The 23,018-nt window shown below is 36.9% G+C and overlaps 2 protein-coding genes across 2 annotated transcripts; one reads left to right on the top strand and one right to left on the bottom strand.

Moving 5' to 3' along the window:
- LOC109711613 (putative lipid-transfer protein DIR1) lies at positions 3,476 to 3,957 on the bottom strand. Its single transcript, XM_020234753.1, has 2 exons — positions 3,642 to 3,957; positions 3,476 to 3,519 (listed from the first exon to the last, which is right to left on the bottom strand). Exons 1-2 carry the CDS (start codon positions 3,955 to 3,957, stop codon positions 3,476 to 3,478), a joined length of 360 nt encoding a protein of 119 aa, XP_020090342.1.
- On the top strand, positions 8,172 to 8,642 carry LOC109711614. The gene is made up of 2 exons (XM_020234754.1): positions 8,172 to 8,484; positions 8,608 to 8,642. The coding sequence occupies exons 1-2, from the start codon at positions 8,172 to 8,174 to the stop codon at positions 8,640 to 8,642; spliced, it is 348 nt and encodes a 115-aa protein (XP_020090343.1).

Genomic DNA, 23,018 nt, shown 5'->3' on the forward strand with positions numbered 1-23,018 from the left:
GCAAAATAAAAATTTCATAAGTTGTCCCTATAAAAGTTCTAATTTATGCAGATATATTCCTACCGTTAAGGTCTGTTAGAAAATTTTTGTTAATCACAATTAAAATACTTAACCGTAGTTAATTATAATGTGAATTGACGGATTTATCCTTCTTTCTCTTCCTCCTCTTTCTGTTCCCTCTTCTTCGTCGCCGGCGAGGAAGGAGATGCGGTGGCGGCGACGAACCCTCTCCCTCTTCCTCTTCGCCCTTCTTATTCCTCTCCCTCTTCCTCTTCCCTCTTCTTCGTCGCCGGCGAGGGAGGAGATACGGCGGCGGCGGCAAACCCTCTCCCTCTCCCTCTTCCTCTTCCCTCTTCCTCTTCCCTCTTCTTCTTCCTCTCCTTCTTTCTCTTCCCTCTTTTTCGTCGCCAGCGAACTCGACCCCACGCCGCTGCCGCCGTCCGCTTCGACGGCCCGAAGAGGAAGAGAAAGAGAAGGGGAAAAGGGATACTTTTGGAGGGATATATTTGTGAGGGCAAAAAGGTCATTTCACGAATCCACTGTTAAAAAATAAATAGTTCACTAACGGATATTAACTTGAGGGACATTTCTGCATAATTTAGGACTTTTGCAATGACAACTTATGAAATTTTTGTTTTGCAGGGATATATCTGTAATTCACTATGTTTGTAGGAACGTGTATGCAAATAACCCAATATTATTCTATAGAGATGGTTTTAATTGCTTATATGGGCAAGCGGCATGTCATTGCGTAGAGGCGATTTAAACCACTTATGGTTAAAAAAATATTGTAAAAATATATGCAAAGGTTGAAATACTTAAAACCAAATCAAAATAGAATAGATTACCACCTCCATCAAGAGTCATTCGATTCACTTCTATACTGCATTTATAATTACATCTAACCAAATGAATCCCTTAGTGAGGTTCTAAAACATGTATGGAGTAATTTATTTAATCTTCGACGCTTAACAGTAACATCGACTCGAAACATGGTTTCACTCTTTTTATTTTACTTAAATTAAAAGCATTCACGTCTAAAGCTCCAAATTCTCTAACAAACCTTCTAATTGGAAAAACATATGTCGGCGCAAGAAAAAGATTCAGTTAAATTACTTCGTTCATCTGGTAAAACTTAAAAGAAAGAAATAAAATTGGCGAGTACATAGCTTTTTTTTTTTTTTTTTTTTGTAAGAATAATCAAATTTAATAAATCTGATCAAGTTCAGCGAGTAAATACTGACGAAGTTCGTGAATCTCTTTTCTATAATAAAATAAAAAAGAGNCACTTGGCTTTTACAACTATGCCACTATTATTAGATAAATTTCTCAATTTTTAAGTGTACAATTTGATAACAAAGTTGTTACTATGCTTATATATTCAAAGTTTTTTGAATTTCAATATAATTAACAATTTTTATATTATTTGATACTTTTTAGGTCATGGGCGGTAATGATCCAAAGACGCATTCTCTCTAAATATTAAATTCTCGAATGCACGTCATGAACCTACAACTGAGTCATCGGAGGACTCTTTAAATTTTTAAAAATAATCAAAAACTCAAATATCGACTATCTCAGAAATTATTTAAACTTTTTTTATTTAATGTGTTGCTACTATTTATGATAAATATTAAAACTCAAATATGTGTTGAATTATATGTTATATTGAATTATAAAATTCTTGATGATGTTAAAAAATTACTTTGCTTCTTGCCGAGAATTGTGTTACTTTAATTTCATGTCGCTACTGTTAACGGATTTTTAATTTAAGATAGTTTGATTGTCAATAAATTTATAATTTTTTATTCATAAATGCATGCCAGAATAATTATTTCAATAGAACTTTTATAATATTTTTTTAACTAGAGATGGTTCAAATTAATGACACGTCGCTTGCCCGTGGAGGCGGTTTAATGGCCTCTACAGAATTTGTTACAAGGAGTGCACAAATAAAATTGAAAATGAATCTCAAAATAGATAAACCATAAAATAGTATGTTAGGATTTGGTTAGATTTGTAGTTGAATTTTAGTTGGATAAGAATTAATATTTAAATCTGTTAGAGATAAATTAAAATTTAAATATTAATTAGAGTATGATCTAATTAGATTAGGATAAATATTTAAATTTATTGAAAATAGATCAATTAAGATTTAAATATTTATTGGAGTAGAAATTTTAAATATATTTGGATTGGGGTACGTTTTGATGTAGCTTTATAAATAGCTCTGGGTTTGTTTTTGAGGCGAGTACGGCTGAAGGTACGAGAGAGAGAAAAAGAGGCAGAGAGAATTATTTAGTGCACCTAGTGCACGGGTGCACGTAGATGGGTTGTCTTTTAGGTTTATAAAGGACGAGAGAAGGGTAGAAAAGATTCAGAAAGAGGGTTCGGGTTGTAGCTACTCAGTTGCAGAAGAGGAGTCAGATGTAATCTTCTCTTATTTAATGAATTTTATTTTGCCTGCATATTTTTCTCTTTTATGATTGTATCAGTTTTTGCTAAGGAGACGGGTTTATGATAAAAAAATTCGATTTGACGCTTCCGTTGCGGAATCCCAACAATCGGTACCGGATCCACGGCAGTCGGTATCAGAGCAGGTTGCAGATTCACAAGATCCGGTACCGGGACGAGTACCGGATTCCCAACATTGTAAAATAAAATAAAACACAAAGATTTGCATGGAAAATTCTTTGCGGGAAAAAAAATCATAGGGAAGGGATGATAGAATTTCACTATGAAAAAAAGAGTAGAATGTTATGAAAGCGCAATGTGACATATCGCCTCTAGGGCGAAAAAAAGAAGAAAAAAGATTCTATTATCGGTCCGAGCCCTCCGCTTCCCACCAAAGACATCCATTAATTTTTTCTTTTCACAAATAATTTTTCAAAATTTATTACACCGCTAAGTTATAGGCAAATCAGGGGCACAACATCGAAGCCAATAACCAAATTTTAAGATACATCTAACAGAATTATATTTGTAGAAATAGTTTAAATTTAGTATGCAGTTTACAAGTGTCCCCCACTATTAGTCAAACCGCCTCTATACCATACCGTAGAGGTAGTATCTATGCCGATAGTTTAGAGGTGGTCGTTAGAACTGCCTCTACGGTTTGTAGAGACGGTTTAAACAGACTCTATATTAATTACCTGATTTTCAGAATTCCACTCATTTACTGAGTGGGCTTTTTCTTGTCTTTCTTTTCAAATTTATTTATGGCATTTGAATTTGAATAAGAGATAAATTTATTGGTTCACTACTTTTATTCACCCATTACAAAATTTTGCGAAAAAAGGCCTCTCGACAACATCCGAAAAGAAAAACATATAAAGCTTACATTGGCATATCATAAATAATCATACTTAATTTTGCTTATTACATTCGTAAGATAATGACAAATTATTTTCTGCTGCGTGAGACATGTCACTATTTTCGTAGAAGTTTTTACTCGCATCACGCACTCTTTCTCCATTTACGACGGAGAAGGAGCAGGGCTGGGCATTGGAATGACGTAATCTGAAAATAACAGCAAATTTTTTTAAAAAAAAAATTATCAAATAAACGATATTTTGATTTTTTTTTTTTCCTCCAATAAACTAAAAGAAAGAAAATCACAAGTGAGGATGTAGCCAACTGACCTCCACATTTGCTACCAGGCTTAAGGGGGCGACCGCAAAACTTGTTCAAAGCAATAACTTTCTCCATACTAATATATTTTCGCAGTTCTGAATTGACAAGCTTGCAGGGGCAGGTCCAGTCGGACTTTTGGATCGTCGTGCAGCACTGCTGCGACGGCGGGAACGGAGTGGCATACGATCCTTTTATGACGAACATCGTGCAATCGCCAATAAGCGCTTCCCGCTGATCTTCGCACTGGTCGCTGGTGACGTCGCAAACCTGTATCGCGACAAGAATAAGAACTAAAGTTGCAAAGTAACTCACAGTTTTCGCCATAATGAAGCTCATATATGTTTGATTGGAGTTTGTAATATGCTTGGTTTGAAGAGTTTGTGATAACCTACATAGCAAGCTATTTATAGAAGTTCTTAGAAATGTCTTCTTCTTTTTTTTTTTCCCCTTAGAAGCATTTCCTTGTGTTAGTTCATGCAATTGGTGCATGCATGCATATATAGGAGCCATGCAATTTTCATGGTATGGGGATTTGTCCACTACTTTGTAACTTGATAGAAACAAAATTTAAGGATCATCTCAGCAATCTCAGGACATCTTTTTTTTGTGATTTTGTTTAATGTGAAAGTGTGCTTTGGTTATTTAGATTTTCATTTGAAATTCATTACTTTTATGACCACTAACACCCTATTTAAGCAATCATAAATATCAAAGAGCAAAAGGTTATTTCTGAATGAATCCTAGTTGATTCACATTTCCAACTAAGTTTATTTTTAAATAAAATAAACCAAGCGGATAGCGTGCTACCTATCTCTCTCAACAAAAAAAAAAAGAAAGAAAAGAGCAAAAAGGTTATATAAGTGATCTTTTCTTTCATTCAACTACATTATTTTGGTTTTATCGGTCGTCCCTAGCGCAAGTGGCAAAGAGCTTGATGGTTGGTACCCGAGGTCCCGAGTTCGAATTCTAGTTGATTCACATTTTCAGCTAAGTTTATTTCTAAATTAAATAAACGAAGCAGGTAGCATGCTACCTATCTCTCTCAAAAAAAAAAAAAAAAAAAAACTACATTTTGGTTTTCTGGAAATTAATTATACTGAAACGACCAATCAAGCAATTTATTGGATGCAAACTACTGGCCCAAAATACTTAAATCTAAATTATTAGTTAGTATTAGAATTCTTAGTACTCACGCACAGTTAATTTGGATTCGGCAAAAATTTGGTACAGATCTAATTTGGATAAAATTCGTATTTAAATTTTTAAATCCTTGAAGAATACGGCTCAAAAAAGGAGTTCGTCAATTATTCAGATACACGATTCATACGAAAATTATATGTTTACCAAATAAAAAATCGGGAACAAAAATTAAGCTATAAAAATAAAGAGCTACAAACTAAAGTAGATTAAGTAAAAAAAAAATAATAGTAAATTTTATTGTCGTCTTTATCCTCATTTGTTTTCATAATCTATATATTCCGAAAGTTCATGAAGTTTTTTAATAATTCGCGAAGAACTTAGCAATAATTTGTGAATAATTCGGAAATGAATTTTATCAAAAAATTTTGCATTTTTTTAGCTGAATAATTTGGCGTACACGAATTATTCGCGAATAATAAATCTAATTTAAAAATTCATGTTTTATTTCGATATTTTGGAAATAAATCCCATAGGGACTATTTTATTCAGATTTTCAATAATTCATGGATAATTCGCAAATATTCGCGAATTAAGTGACTATGCTCACACATATTATCACATTATAACTGCACCACTAGTTAACTTTAATTGAGACAGTAGAAGCTTTGTTGCAATACTTTAGAAAGTTTGAGTTGAGAAATACAAAAAATAAAAAAAAAAAAGGAGTTTTAAGGACTAATGGTTCAAATTTTCCAAAAATATGAAAACAAATTCAGACATGACAATTTTCGAAGTTAATTAATTGATTATAATAATTACAAGATTTTTTTTTTTCGAAAGGAAAAAATTACAAAATTTTTATAATTTATTTTTATTGTTTAAAGTTCAAATAGCAATAATTGACCGGAGAATAAAAATTTTATGAGCACCGTCCACATATATTTTTGAGCTCGTCAAATACTCTATTGAGTGCTATGGACTACCGCTGCAAATGAATTCAGGTTGGCGAAACTCTCATCCCGATTCGTCCCGAATCGGTCAGTAAATGAAGACTGATAAATGAATTCCGAACAATAAATAAGGGAATTTTTTCAATCCGACACCAATTCGATCTGAATTTACCCTGCATGAATAAGTATTTAAATTATAAAACTTTTTTTGATTTTTTTAAAAATTATTATTTGATTTGTAAATGTCAGTTTTTTTAAAAAAATAAATGTGATTCAAGATATAGTTGCTTTTATGATATTTTTATTACTTTTTAAATTTTATTTTAAATTAAAAAAATAAAAAATTAATAATATTTAGAATAAATTTAAATAAAAAAATGGGTTTGCGAGGCGAATTGGAAGCATAGCAGGAGGTGGATATGCAGGTGGGGTGTTTTTACCATAGTTAGTTAATTCGGATTCGGCAAAAATTTGGTACGGGTATAATTCGGATAAAATTCGTCTTTTAATTTTTAAATTCGTTAAAAAATACGGTTAAAAATCAGATTCGGTAATTATTCGGATACGTAATTTATACGGGTATTATACGTTCACCAATTAAAAATTCGGGATCAAAAATTCGGCTATATATTAAATATATAATAATTAATATACTATATATATTATTATTATAATTTTTATATATAAATTAAATATATTCATATATTAATTATAAACATATATTAATAATATATAAGATTTATATATTTAAAAATATTAATAAATAATTACAAATTTATAAATAAAATATCATATAAATATTTTTATATAAAAATAAAAATAAAATAATATATATAATAAATGAATATATATATATATATATATATAAAAGAGAGGGAGGTCCACAGGTCCACTGTGGACCTCCCCTCATGCGGTCCACGAGGTGGAAATGGCCTCGTGGACCGCGCCTCGTGGCCTCGTGGAAATAAAATAATACATGCCTTATGAGCCCTAATATTTTTCCTGTTCATCTTTTTTTTTCTGCCGAGGCGAGACGGGATCCGCAGCGTTGCTTTCAGCACCGGCGAGGGCGGCGGAGGACGACGACGACGTGAGCGGCGACGAGACAGGATCCGCAGCTATGGCCCTTGCTCCCGGCGCCGGCGAGGGCGGCGGAGGACGACGACGACGCGAGCGGCGACGACGCGACCCTCGGCCGATCGCCAATTTTTTGGGCGAATTATTCGCGAATCGCGAATAATTCGCGAATAATTATTTTTGAGAAAAAAATCGTATTTTTTTTCTAATTTTTTGAAAAAATACGGGACGCCCCGTTTAATTCGTATTTTTAAAAGTACGCGAATTATTCGTGTATTAATCGCGAATTAACTAACTAGGGTTTTTACTTGGACGAAAAAAAAGTGAAAAATGGAGACATATTTGGACTTCGTTTGGGATTGCGGAGAAATTGCATTACGTGCGGTGAGAAACGGCGACGATAGAAAAATATTATGTTTTCTTTTATATTGCGTTCTGCATATTGCTGTTAGTCGGTTACGATATAGTTTTTACAGTTCCATCAGAAAACGCAAAAGGATACAGATTGATCTCAATACCTTAGGCTAGTTTGGTATTGAGGCCTATCTAACGCTATTAGATAAAATGGAGTTGTTGAAAAAGCATATAGGGATATACTTCTGCGTTCTCCGGTGGGACCTCAGAAAATATATCGTAACCGACTAATCACGGAACGTAATATTATGTACGGACCCGCAATCCCAAACGAAGCCTTAGTCATTTTACTAGTTTTTTAAATACTAGAATCCGATAAGATATTTTGAGGGCGGTTAAGTACACATTTTTTATAGGGGTTATTTATATTTTAGCCAATAAATTATATAAATATTTTAATTATCTCCCTTCAAAAAATAATCTTGTAATAGTTTTAATAAATCAATTAACTTTGAAACTACTCATGTTTGAACTTGTTTTCATTTTTTTTGAAAAATTGCATCATTGGTCCTCAAACTATAAGGCCGGTGAAATTTGACCCTCAATTTTTCATTTATTGTGTTTTTTTGCCTCAATATGTGATAATTATGTGATAACAATGTGCGCAAGCATGCACTGAGCGCTCCAATACTAATAATACAGATCTAAACATTTTACGCCAGTAATTTGAGTCAAATAAGTTGCTAATACAAATGTTCTGAGATTACTGTGATGAATCATCCTTCATTTTTTTCTATCAAGTTACAAAGTGGATAAATCCCCATACCATGAAACTTGCATGGCTCCTATATATATGCATGCACAAATTGCATGAACTAACACAAGAAAATGCGTCTAAAAAAAATAAAAATAAAACATCTCTAAAAGAGCTACTATAAATAGCCAAGCATATCAATTGCATCTCCCATCTACAAAAAAAAAAAAAGAAAAAATCAAGCACTTCAAAGAGTTTTCGCAATGGCCAAAACTACGAGTTGCTTCGCTGCGCTAGTTTTCGTTCTTATCGCGATACTGTTTTGTCATGCCACCGATGCCCAGTGCCCAGACCAGTGGACAGCGCTGAAAAAAGACTGCATGCAGTTTGTCAGAAAAGCATCGCCCGCTCCGCTTCCGCCGTCTCAGCAGTGCTGCAAGACGGTCCAGAAGTCCAACTTGACCTGTGCCTGCAAGCACGTCGATAAGGATCTGCTAAAGAAAATCAGTATGCAGAAAGTTGTGACCGTGGCTAAAGATTGTGGTTGCCCCCTCAAGCCTGGTAGCAAATGCGGAGGTAAGTTGGCTGAATGATCGATTATATGTGTTTTTTCCTTTCTTTTAATTTAAATTTTTTTTAAAAAAAAATTAACTAAAACAGTTGATTACTATTTTTTTTTATTTTTGTTGTGGTTTTCAGATTACACGGTGCCTCCTCCACTAGGTGGCATGTAGCGGAAGAGCACGTGACGCGAATAAACAATTCTACACAATAAGAGTGATATGTCTCACACAGGAGGAAAAAAATAGGTTCTCATGATCTAGTAAATGCAATAAGAAAAATTTTATAAGCATCTCTTGCTTATTTGTGATAAGCATGTAAGCATTATATATAGAATGTTTTTAATATTGTCAAGAGGGCTTTCCATGCAAACCCTTGCTAGTGGATGAATAAAAACATTGAAGATCGATAAATTTATCTCTCGTTCAAATTCAACGAGCCATAAAAAAAAAAAAAAAAAAAAAAAAAAAAAAAAAAAAAAAAAAAAAAAAAAAAAACCAAGTGGATGTCTAAAAACCTGTTAAGCCACTTTAATTAGGGATGTCAGCTGGTCGGATTCGGGATGAATTTTTAAGGACCCGAATCCGAACCCGAATCTATACCCGATGGATTGTAAAAATCCATATCCAAATCTGAGCCCGACCGAAAATTCGAAATCCGAACCCGAACCCGAACCCCAAACCGAAACAATTATTTCTCTTTTCAATATTTCAAAATATATATTACATTAAATCTAAAATTTTAAAATACAAATTCAAATATAAAATCAAAATTTTATATGCATATTATATATAGTGTAAAATAAATTCGGATTTGGGTCGGGTTCAGTTCGGACCAGGTGCAGTCAAAATCCATATCTATCGGGTTTTTGTTTTGATATCTATATCCGAAACCATATCTGTTTAGCATCGGATAAATTCACTCCGTTCGGATTCAGGCTCGGATAAAATTTTGCGTATCCGTACCCATTGACATCCCTAACTTTAATGCATGTCCAATGTGAAGTACAATGTAAATTTGGGTTCTAAAGATTTTAGATTTGACCACCTTTCTCAAACCAAATTTTTATGCCCTGAATGTGTCAAAAGAGAAAGGTTTTAATACATTATATATCAAGGGTTTCTCTTTGTTTGTTATTATTTTTAAATGTGTAATCTCGTAGATTTATATAAATTACAAGATTACATCATTAGTAAGTACCCTCAAGAACTGATCTCAAGTTATAAATTTTAAAAATTATCTGGACAAAAATTGAAAAATGTTAAATTTACAATATACTTTCTTTCGTTATAAATCTTTAAAAAATTATTTGGACAGAAATTTAAAAATTATTTGAATAAAATTTAAAATATTTTAAAAATTTTAGATAATTTTAAAATTAAAATTAATTGATTTTTTTTTTTAAGAAAGAGACTCAACGCTAGGCCTAACTCCCTTACGAGTTGAGAGAAGGGAGCCCAGGAAGTTATCACCCTCTTGAGGGTCGAGCCGTGCTAGCCTGGCAGGCACGGCCTACACAGGCCATGCTGTGCCGTGCCGTGCGGTGCCGATGGGCCTAAATCTGTAGGCCCAACACGGTTCGAAAGGTCAGGCCAGGCGGGACTAGCATGAGTTCTATGGTATCCGTGCCGTGTCTAGGTCTGGACTGGAGCAGTGCCGCCCGCGCCTTACTCTCTTTACATACTTCAACTCGCCCCAATCCATCCTCTCACCACTTTAAACATGATCTGGCTCAAATCAGCCACCCGCCAACTCAAAATTTAACTCGGCCCAACCTGATCTCTTGTCATGAGGCAGGATGCAATATGAAATATCACTACTATACCTAAAAATACTGATTCAATCTACAAACTATTTTTAAGGTTGGCAGGAAAAATTAGGTGCTCACAAATAAACCGGACGCCCAAATTTGTGCATCTGATTTTTTTTTAGTCGAGTCTGGTTTTCCGACAGAAGTTGCCTAATCACTCAGTGAGAAAATATTATGATTTTTTGGACTGTTTTCGGAATGACCTTATAAAATTATTCAATTAGATAAATAATCTTATGAAAAAAAAAATTTAGCAAACTAATCCTTCTTTTATCATGTATTTCAATATATCTATTTAAATTCATATATAATTACAACTGCAATATAGTTGCAGCTTTATACTGCCGAAAAAAATCTCTAGCTATCATGTATGAGAATAAGATAGTCCCTGAAGCAATCATGTCAGCAATATATATTTCAATTATAAATTCTTTCTAGTATATTCTCATATAACTATTGCACCATGAGATCAATTTTTCACTAGGAGCTTTTGCTTACTTACTCTTTATTATTATTCAAAATATTTAAATTTATTCTGAATTTACTAAAGTATTCTCCTATGATCTAATTTCATTAGTAAACCCTAAGAAAAATCAGAATATTTAAAGGAATTATTTAGAGATCAACGAGAGTATATTGGTCCTTCGGAAATAAATAAAACTAGTGTAGTAATCCGTGCGATGCGGCAGATAGATAATAGAAGAAAAAACAAAAAATATTGAAGAGGAAGAAGAAAAGGACTTTGGAAAATAAAAATTCAAGTGTGTTTTTTCTTTTTGTAGTGAAATGTATGAATTGAACTAACCAATATAGACCATTCAAAATAGATAACTGCCCAGAATCACCATTCAAAAGAAAAACTTACAAAGTTTGTATGAAGATGAAGATGATAATGTTGCGATGATGACGACAATGGCGATGAAAATCTCATGAAGGTTTGTAGGATTTTACAACATTTTGGGCATGGGATCGTCAGAAGTTGCGGGTCGGAACTGCCACATCAATTATGAAATCAAAACTAACTTCTAAATTAATCAAAATAATGCACATAAATCAAATCCTTGATTGATACAACCGCCATATAAAAAATAATGCAAATAAATTAAATCCTAAATGAATACATAGTGAGAAATCAAGATTAAAAATAAATAAAAGATAAATTAGGTTTAGGATTTTCGTTTCTCAAACCTACCTCTCGATCCGTTTATTATCGCTATCCAATTAGCTTCCTCTACTGAAAAAGCCGTTCGATTATCTTCTTTTTTCATAAATTCGAAGAGATCGACATAAATAGAAACCCTAGAAGTACTCTCTTGATCGAGAAGGATCGGGTCGAGTCGGGTTGGCATGGATTAGGGTTTAAAGAACTTCCTTACTCTTCCCTAATCTCTAGATCTGAAAGTACGTAGTAACTATTCATCTTCTCCTCTTTTAATTTTGCAGATTAGAAATTATTTGAGGAAAAATAAAGGACTAATATTGAAGAGAAAAAATTAGAAATATATAAATTAAAGAACACATTGATTACAGGTTATTGAATAGAGAGGAGGGGAGAGGAAAAGCTTAGAGCAAAAATCAGTTCAAAAAATGGACTAGTGAGGGTGAATGAAAACTTGCCACGTGGCAAAAATATTGGGAATTTATATAGGTTAATAGATATTTTTTAAGTTTTGAAGAGTATATTAATTAAATATTATTTCTTTACAGTAACATCTCTGCCATTTTAACATGGAATTCAACAGAAGAACTTGATCAAATTGGAAAAATATTGAGGTGGGGAACTTCAAAGCCTAACTTTAAGAATAAACCAATAAAAAAAAAAAGTAGTCTCTCTCTCAAAAAAAAAAAATATCTATTAAAATATTGTTATAGAGCACTACAAATTGAAACTTTTCTTAAAGCACATAATTTGAAGGTTAAATTGCACCTTTCCTCCTTGAACNAAAAAAAAAAATTAAAATATTGTTATAGAGCACTACAAATTGAAACTTTTCTTAAAGCACATAATTTGAAGGTTAAATTGCACCTTTCCTCCTTGAACTTTGAGGGGCGCAGCATTTTTATTCTCGAACTTTAATTTATTCTATATTTTATTTGAAATTTTTTTACTAAAATGTTACATCACTGTCACATTAGCGAAAAATCTATATCCATCCAACTAAATTATTCTGCAAAATTTAAATTATAATAAATTAAAAATTTGAGAACCAAAGTATTAAAAAACTAATTTTGCAAATCAAAAGTACAATTTATGCTAACTTGAATTTAACATGTATCAAGTAATAAAAAAAAAAGAAAGATGAAGATTTAATTTAAGAACTTAAATATAATTATTTAATTCAAATATTTGTATAGTAAAAATACGAGATTCGAATAATATGATGAAATTAAAAAAAAAAAATAGAACTAATTCTAGTATCATATTAGTAGTAATTTTAAATAGAATCTATGGAATTATCAATCCGTATATTATTGTTTTTTCAAAGTCTTTTCGAAGTCAAAAGAAGCACCTGTGAAAGGTACACAAAGATGACAATGACATGCAATGTAAAATGGACCATACAACACCTACTTAGTTATATGAGGTGCTTTAAATATTAAAATATTATTACGTTAGTGATGTTATGTGTGTCTTAGTATATATGTATGTATATGTATAGGTATACTTCATAACATTTTTTATGAGATGGTAATATTTTTTAAAAATCTTGCACCTTAATTTCTAAATATTAAATGTTGTTTGTAAATTTTAAATTTTAAATTTAATTTTTTTTTTTTACATTGAAGTACATGTTGCAGGGGACCCAAAATATTATTCTTATAATTTTCGCAACTTTTAGTTTTCAGAATTATTAGTTGTTGCACATAGTAGATTATGCTATTTTGTGAAATCCCATGAGAGTAAAATTTAATGGCCAATTTGCATAAAAAATTCACTTATTTTGGGCTTTTGCAAAACCGGGCCACCTTTTTCGTTTTTGCAGATTTGGTTCGCTTTTTCGTCCGCCTGACCAAAATACCCTTATTACTTTTTCTCTTTTCTCTTTCTCTCTCCTCTATGTTTCTATCGTTCTTTTTTTTTTTTTCTCTTGTGTGCCGCGCACCAGCCCTTCTCCCATCAGACCATCCTCGCTGCGCCGTCCCCATCAGCCGTCGCTTCACCGAACCCGCACGCCTCCCGCTCCTGTCCGACGCCGCACCTCTCGCGCCCCGCACGGCCGCTCCCGTCGCTCGCCGCCGAAGCGCGATTCTTTTTTTTTTTCTGCGCCGGCCCCGCCGTTCCCCTTCGAATCCTCCTGCGCCGCCCCCATCACCGTCGCGTTCACCGAACCGCACCCTCTCCGCTCCTCCCGTGCAACCCGCACCCCTCGACGGCCCCCACGGCCGGTCCTCCGCCCCGCCAGAGCGATCCCCGCGCCGGCAGCGAAGGACGCCCGTGGGGGCCATCGAGGGGTGCGGGTCGCCGCGGGGAGCGAGGAGGGTGCGGTTCGGGAACGCGACGGTGATGGGGACGACGCAGGAGGATTCGAAGGAGAACGACGGGCGCGGCGAGAAAAAAAAAAGAGCGATAGAATTACACCATTACACCATTACCATTACGCCATTACACCATTACCATTACACTATTACACCATTACCATTACACCATTACACCATTACCATTACACCATTACACCATTACACCATTTACGCCATTACACCATTACACCATTACACCATTTGCCGACGGAGAAGAACACGCGCGGGTCTTTTTCATTTTCTTCTTCTTCCTGCTGCGGAGGACTTCGACTCCCTCGATCTCCGCTGACGGGGGCGCCCCTTCCGCCACCGCCTCGGCGGGGCGCGGCGGCGCCGATGGCGTCGTCGGACGAGGAGACGTTTTACACGCCGCAGCGCTCGGCGGAGTCGGCGTACAGCGACAACCCCAGCAGCCCCATCTCGCGGCAATGGTGTCGAAAGCTCGTCGGCGATGGTGAGGGAGCTGCTCGAGGTGGTGCTCGCGCTGTTGAGCTCGGGCTTGGCGGCCGCCGACCTGCGCTGGTCGACGAGGCCGCGCAGGCCGTAGGCTGCGACGAGCGAAGAAGCCGCAAAGCTCGGGGCCAGCTCCGCCACCACTGCCGCATTGCTCCGCCGCAGCCGCTCATTCTCTTCCACCAACGCCGTCGCTCCTCCTACGTTGGCGGCGGCGGCGGCGGAGGCGGTAGGGGTGGGGCCGAGGACGAGGAGGCGAGGAGGAGAGGGGGAGTCAGTCTAGGGCTGGGGGTCCGCAGCAACGGGATCGAAGAAAGGAGAGAGAAAAAAAAGAGGAGAGAGAAAAATATGTAAGGATATTTTGGTCAGTTTGCTGAAAAAGTGGCCGAATCTGCAAAAACGAAAAAAGTGGCCCGGTTTTGCAAAAACCCAAAATAAGTGGATTTTTTATGCAAAAATGCCAAATTTAATTTCGTGTCGTTATTTATTGGCCAATTTGCATAAAAAATTTACTTATTTTGGGCTTTTGCAAAACCGGGCCACATTTTTAGTTTTTGCAGATTCAGTCCGTTTTTTTAGCAAACTGACCAAAATACCCTTATTATTTTTTCTCTTTCCTCTTTCTCTCTCCTCTTCGTTTCTCTCTTCTTTTTTTTCTCGCCGGAAGAGCGAAGACGGAAACGATCCGTCTCGCCTCTCACCCTCATTCTCTCGCCCTCGTTCTTGCCCTCGTCCATGAACTCCCCCCACCTTCCTCGCCTCCCACCCCGCCAAGGCCGCGTCGCGACTTTTTTTTTTTTGCTTTTTTCTTTTCTTTTCTTCTTCGACTCTTCTCCACCGTCTCCGACGACGACGCCTCTCTCGCTCTTCCCCGCCCTTCTCATCTCTCCCTCTCCCTCATTTTCTGCCGCCTCCAACGACGATGTATCTTCGCCGGCTCCGACGTCGACACCGTGGAGGTCACTGCGGTGCTACAGCCTCGGAGTGGGGGTCCTTAGTGGCGTCGTCGCCGACGCCGTGGCTGTTGGCAGAGAGGGTGACAAAAAAAAAATTATAGAAAAAATAGAAAAAAAAATAAAGATAAAAAATTATATAAAAAGAAGGATGAAGATTAAATTGCATCGTTAATTTTAAAAAAAATTATAAGTTACACTACTTAAAATGTAAACTACTGTTTTAAGATGAAAATTATACTCTTTGAACGAAAATTATACCTTTTGGGTAATATTTACACTGTTTCTATTCTTATTGCACTTTTTACAGATGTAAACTGCACCCATTAAAATGAAAACTATATTCTTTAAACGAAAGTTGCACTGTTTTTCTCTTGTTGCACCATTTCTCCTCTTGTTACACTATTTTTTATCTTAAACTGCACCATTTTAAAAGATATTTATATTGTTTCTCCTCTTATTGCACTGTTTTTTTTCTTGTTGCACCATTTCTGTGTAAACAAGAGGAGAAATAGTGCAACAAGAGGAGAAACAGTGCAACAAGAGGAGAAACTGCACTGTTTTAAAAAATATATATACTGTTTCTTCTCTTGTTACACTGTCTCTCCTCTTGTTGCGCCATTTCTGTGTAAACAAGAGGAGAAATAGTGTAACAAGAGAAAAAACTGTGCAACAAGAGAAAAAACTGCACTGTTTTAAGAAATATATATACTGTTTCTTCTCTTATTACACTATTTCTCCACTTGTTGCGCCATTTCTGTGTAAACAAGAGGAAGAATAGTGCAACAAGAAAAGAAACAGTGCAACAAGAGAAGAAACTGCACTCTTTTAAGAGATATTTATACTATTTCTCCTCTTGTTACACTGTTTCTCCTCTTGTTGCACCATTTATATGTAAACAAGAGGAGAAATAGTGCAACAAGAGGAGAAACAATGCAACAAGAGGAGAAATAGTATAAATATCACTTAAATGGATGCAGTTTAAGATAAAAAATAGTGTAACAAGAGAAGAAATTGTGTTACAAAAGAAAATAGTGCAACTTTCGTTTAAAGAGTGTAATTTTTATCTCAATGATTGCAGTTTACATCTGAACGAGTGCAATAAAAATAGAAACAATGTAAATATCTCCCAAAGAGCGTAATTTTCGTTCAAAGAATATCATTTTCATCTTAAAGCAGCAGTTTACATCTTAAATAATGCAACTTATAATTTTTTTTTGTAATGAACGATACAATTTCATCTCCATCATTCTTTTTATATAATTTTTTATCTTTATTTTTTTTTTCTAATTTTTCTATAATTTTTTTTTGTCATCCTCTCTGCCAATAGCCACTGCGCCAGTGACGACGCCGCTAAGGACCCCCCGCTCCGAGGCTGTAGCGCCGCAGTGACCTCCACGGTATCGACATCGGCGCCGGCGAAGATGCATCATCGTCGGAGACGGCAGAAAATGAAGGAGAGGGAGAGTTGAGAAGGGCGGGGAAGGGCGAGAGCGGCGTCGTTGTCGGAAACTGTGAAGAAGAGTCGGAGAAGAAAAGAAAAGAAAAAAGCAAAAAAAAAAAAGGTCGGGCGCTGCATTGGCGGGGTCGGAGGCGAGAAAGGTGGGGGGTGCGTGGACTAGGGCAAGGGCGAGGGCGAGAGCATGAGGGTGAGAGGCTGTTTCCGCCTCCGCTCCGCCGGCGAGAAAAAAAAAAAACGAGAGAAACGAAGAAGAGAGAGAAAGAGGAAAGAGAAAAAGTAATAAGGGTATTTTGGTCAGTTTGCTGAAAATGCGGACTGAATCTGCAAAAACGAAAAAGGTGGCCCGGTTTTGCAAAAGCTCAAAATAAGTGAATTTTTTATGCAAATTGGCCTTATTTATTAAACGTATAATATTACAGTACAAAATTCTAAATTTAAATTTTAGTTATATTTAATTTTTTCTGATAAGTTTAATAAGTTAATTGCATCGTAATACACTATATTTTAGTATTATTTTTATTTACTATATTATAGTATAACTTTTTTAAAAAATGCTATTATATTATTATACTTTATTAATTTTTATGCTATTTTAAATTTAATTTTGTTTTTCTAATTTAGACTATTTTCTTTTCTCATCGATATCACTAAACTTTTTTTTTGGTCAATCTCTATTTTATTGCCAATAAATTTATTATTTAAATGAAATCAACAATTTTAAAGGTGCTGATTAAATAGTAAAAAAGATATAAAATAACTTTTTGTGATTGACTTGTTAAAAGTTTTATCAAATTATTTATTATTATTTTTATATATTTTAATATTTTTATGTCAAAATAAATTAAATATATATTCTCATATTTTTAACCAATATTTTTTAATAATTTTTATATAAAATTATATATTCAATACTTGCAGTGTAGGAATTTAAAAAAGAATCATTGCGCGTGATTTCTTTGGAAAAAATATAATACAATATGAAAAGTAAAAAATATTATAAAGCACAATACAGTATAATCTAATTAAGCGTAATTTAAATTATATTTTGGACTTAAAAATCTAAAGTTTAAGTGGCTTTTTTTTTTTAAAAAAAATTCTTTTTATAATGCATAAAATGTTAGGGGTGAAAGCCATTTAAGAATACAGACAAATTTTTGACAAACCATATTTTCATCTATGTATTTTTTCAAAAGCGAATTCGGATTTGAAAATGTATTAGATGCTAAGTTTTTATTACTATATTCGCTTAAAACAAATTAGAATTCAGATATGAGCTCAATTTATATTCAAATATTTTTCAGATAATAATATATATATATATATATATGATTAATTTCATACAGGTCCCTACAAACATGATGAATAGCAGATATATTCCTGCAAAACTCAACTTTCATAAATTGTTCCTGCAAAAGTCCTAATGTATCCAGATACGTCTCTCTGGTCAAAATCTGTTAGAGAACTGTTAATTTTTTAACTGTAGTATGCCTGGAGTTCAGCATTTGAGGCTTATCGATACATCTGAAGAGTGTCGGGACAAGTCCGAGTCATGTTGGCGCGAAATAGATATCAATTGGACTCAGCGGGACGCGAGAGCAGGAAATTAGCATTGAAATCTGCAAATTACAGCATTCCAGCATTTAGTATCGGTATCACCCAGGGGCGTATTGGTACCATGTATATTTTTCTGCGCAAACTGCTCTTGGGTTGAAAATTCTGCTGCGTGGTACCGGTACAACATTGACTTGGTACCGATACTTCAGGATAGGTGAGGGGCTGTTTGGTCTTTTGGCTGCCTCGTTGTCTTCCCCCTCACCTACTCTCCTTCTTATACCTGTAGAGAGGTAGAGATGAGGGTTTTTGCTGTGCTCTCTCTCTCTCTAGTGCTTGGCCGTACGCAAGGATGAGGGGGAGGAATCGGGTGGTGCTGGAGCGACGTCGACGTTGCGCCGCGGTGCCGTTCGAGCGTGCGTTCGTCGTGGTTGCGCCGTTGGGGGGCCGGGCAAGCGTGTGATTCCGCTTCTATCAACTTTTTGCCGAATTTGGAGTACCTTTCGAGGTGGGTCAAAGTGATGCTTACCGGATTTCGTTTAGCATATTGTTTAGCTCGATTCTTAGATTTGTATGTTATTGATCTTGATTGGAGCTTAAAATACTAGCTAAATTATACATGTTGGACTTGATTTTAACTTAGGAGAAAACTGACGTTTCTACACTGTCATATGTTAAAACTACCAGATTTAGCTGTAGGAGCCGTAGTTTGTTTGTATCGCCGCAGTTTGTGAGCGGTAGATACCCAGAATAGTGTAGAATATATTTACGCTCATGCTGAGGTGCCAAGTATATTTTTACAGTAGTGTTTAGGCTGTTCCGAATTGTCAGGTGCCGTTGAAATTGACGGTGGACCCAGATTGCTGTTTTTGCATTTGATTGTGCCGAGGGCACGTGAGTTCAGTTGTTAGACCATGTTTACTTAACTATAGCCTGTGAGAGCCTGATTGAGCTCGATAGAGACACGCTTGCATACTCGGTTGGGTAGCACACACGAGTGCCACTCCTATAACATACCGAAATCTTGGTAAGCGAATATCGAACTTTAGTCAAAATGACCAAAGTGCGGGATTGGTACGCTTCGAAAAGGCCGAAGGCGTCAAAAAGAGCAAAAGTGCATTATAGGGGATCTTCGAGAGCGTAGTGAGTGAAAATCTGCAACTGCAGGTTTTCTGCTCTCGGGGACCGGTCCCGTAAGGAGAGACCGGTCCCCGTACGCACAGCCAGCGAGAAGAGGAAAAATCGGCTAAGTCCTTAGAGCTGTGCTCTCGGGGACTGGTCCCTGCGGGGAGAGACCGGTCCTCGTGAGACCGGTCCCTCAGGGTGAGACCGGACCCATTTCGCGAAGCTGCGGGGAGTGCTCTCAGGGACCGGTCCCTAGCTAGAGAGACCGGTCCCCGTGCCCGAAAAAGGCCCAGTCTGGGCTGTGCAATGAGATGAAAGTTGAGGGGCTCATTTGCAAATATGCATTTGTGGGGTTATGTTATGAGGGATGAGAGCTCTTTTCTCTCATTCTCTCCCTCTCACACCCTCTCATATTTCTCTCTCTAGAAGGAGAAGAAGAAGGAGAAGAAGAAGGAGAAGAGCAAGGAGAAGGTGGTTTTGGTGGAGTTGAAGGTGCTAGAAGCTCTCCAACAAGAAGGAGCTTGGTGTAGCTTGGGCAAAGATGAGTTCTCTTGCAAGTAGAGCTCTAGGGTTTGGATTCTACCCTAAGTTTTGGGGCTTTCGTCTCTTTAGAGGCTTTAGAGGTACAGTTGAGGCCTTGAACACATGAAATCCATGTATTTCTCAAGTGCTCTCATGGTAGATCATTAGGGCTTAAAGTAGATGCCCTAGGGATGGTTCTAAATGCTTGATAACGGTATTAAAGAGCTTCCTAGGTGATTCTAAGCTATTATTTGCTTAGGGTTAAGATCAATTTAGGAGAAATGCCAAATGACATTGTTAGGGCTCAAAATTGGGGCTTTTGCTCTAGAATTTTTTCGAGGCAAATTGATCTCTTGGAAACCTAATTAGGGATATTCCCGACGCGTGAAACAACTTCGTTTGACGTTACGAAAATGTCTAAGTGTAGTTTGTGTATAAAGAGCCTAATTTGGCGCTAATTTTGGTTATAGGACGCGGATTCGGCGTTCGTAAAGTTCGGGAGTCATCGTGTTCCTCATCTACTACCACTCAAGGTAGGGGGTGCACACCGGAATCATCGGATTTCCTATTATGTCTATTTTCATCTTTATTGAGTATATATGTATAGTAGCCTTCATGCATCATAGAGTTATGTACATGTGAACTTTGGTATACTTTCAATGAAATGTTTCTAACGTAGATGAACATAGAGAAAGGTAGAACCATAAAGGATATGTATGTTAGAACCCTAGAGATATATGAATGTGAGACTTGGACTTGGACAATAGTAAACAAAGGTGACAATAACAATAGAGACATAATTGGCATCAAGAAACTGGTTGTTAAACATAGTTTAACCATAGTAGCATTGGAACAAGTTTACATAGAGAGTGATATGATTAAATAGGTAGAAACCTATTATGACAGTGGCATTGTGACAAGTGACTATATATCCTCAAGTTGGAGATTTGATCGATACTCATGATAAGTCTTGGCTTGATGGTGGTAGCTCCCCCTCAAGCGGTGCGTTCCGGAATTGTCACCACGGGGAGCGCGGTCCCCGAAGACGGTCCTTCCGATCTTGTAGTGCTTAGAGCCTCCCCGAATAAAGAAATTTTGGGTTGTGAGTTATTGGGGCTAACAAGGTTAACCAGTAAAATTGGGTAAAAGCCAAAGTAAAGTAAAGAACAAGCATGCATGCATATCTACTGCTTTGATATATTGATATCTCTACTGACAGCTTTCTTGCAGGCATAGTATTAGTATTAGTATGGTTATCATTCCCTTTCCTTTGATATACTTATGCCTGAATAGAACTAGTGGGTAAGTCGGCGAGGTCGGTTGCCGAACCCACTGGGAATTTCGTTGTAGTTCTCACATCACTAACCCTACAGGTCCGAGTACGAGCAGGGCGGCGGAGGACCGAGGCAAGAGTATTGCTCCATAGTTAGTGGCCACCGGAGTTTATGCATTTTAGTCATTCCCGTTTTGTTCATGTATCAACTTTCTTTTGTTGATTCAAAATTGTAAAGTTGTAAACAATCATGTATGTTGGGAGAATGATTAAGATGTAAATAATTGTGAGTGAAAGGCAAAAGAATGTAATAGTTTTATTTGGCTAGTTTTTGGTTTAAATGTAATCAAATATTATGTTTGGTTGTATGTGTAGCTTAGAGCTTTCGCTTCATTTGTTGCTTGCCCTCGTGCAAGCCTTGTATAATTGCAAATTTCTTGTTGATTGCCTCATTATATATGTTGTTAGAGCCTTGGGCGGACAGGGGAGGCTCTGTCCGTTCGGCGTCTGTTGACGTGACCCGAACCCGACCCAAATTGTCCTGGTTGGACTTGCTCTCTTTGATGACCTGGTTTGGTGTCAGTTAGTGTAGTTTCGACAGGCGGTACGTGTGTGTTCACAGTCCCTAGTGAGATTGGGTCAGGATTTACATTTTCTACAGATTGTTGTGTTAGAGCATGATAGTATAGTAGCATTTAGCTATAGATTTGTTCCAACTTTTCTTACTATCCCTGCTTACTTCTGTAGACTTAGTGGGTCAGCCCTTGAGGTCGGTAGCGATACCTACTAAGGACTACTTCTTTTTGCAATAGTTCTCACACCCAGTGTTGAAACCTTTTGCAGAGCCATCTTCTTCGGCTGCTGTTGCTGCTGAGTCTGATCGTGGAAAGGGCGTGGCGAGTTAGAGCCCTTCCTAACGAGCTGCAGAGTTAAAGGAGTACCAGCTAAAGGTAGTTGTAGTTTTTGGGTTATTATATATACTGATGCTTGTATTTTGCTCGAGCGAGTATTTTATTTCCTGGATGCGATGTATGTATAGTGAACCTCTGATATTATATATATTTTATTTCGGTAGCTCTATACTACTGGTTATAGTGTTGTATGATTACAGGTACAGGTACAGCTATCGCTTCGTATACAGAAAAAATTTCTTTGTATACGGCGGATTTGTCGGCGTGCCTGGGAAAACGAGTAATCTGGGGCGTGACATTAACAGTACACTTGTGAAATGACAATTTTGCACTCACAAATATGTCCCTCCAAAAATACTCTCTCTTTCTCCTTCTCTTCCTCTTCGGGTCACCGGAGCGGATGGCGGCGACGGCGGATCATCGACGACGACAAAGAAGAAGAAGGGGGAGAAGAGGAGGATACGAAGAAGAAGAAAAAGGAGGCGGCGGAGGTCGAAGGAGCTCGGAGGCGAGGGTGTTTGCGGCGAGGTCGGGGTCGAGTTCGTCGGCGACGAAGAAGAGGGAAAAGGAAGAGAAAGAAGAAGAAGAAGGGAGAAGAGGAAGAGGGAGAGAAAGAGAGAAGAGAAAGAGGAAGAGGGAGAGGGTTCGCCGCCGCGGCGAGGTCAAGGTCGGCTAGGTCGGGGTCGGGTTCGCCGGCGACGAAGAAGAGGAAAGAGAAAGAGGGAGAGGAAGAAGAAGGGGGAAGAGGAAAATGGAGAGGAAGAGGGAAGAGGAAGAGGAAGAGGGAGAGGGTTCGCCGCTGCAACAAGGTCGGGGTCGGGTTCGCCGGCGACGAAGAAGAGGGAAGAGGAAGAGGGAGGGGAAGAAGAAAGGGGTAAAATTGTAAATTCACCTTATAATTAACTATGGTTAAGTATTTTAACTGTGGTTAACGAAATTTCTCTAACAGAAACTAACGGCAGGGACATAT

Source organism: Ananas comosus, linkage group 6 (genome assembly GCF_001540865.1).
Source record: "Ananas comosus cultivar F153 linkage group 6, ASM154086v1, whole genome shotgun sequence".
NCBI classification, from domain to species: domain Eukaryota; kingdom Viridiplantae; phylum Streptophyta; class Magnoliopsida; order Poales; family Bromeliaceae; genus Ananas; species Ananas comosus.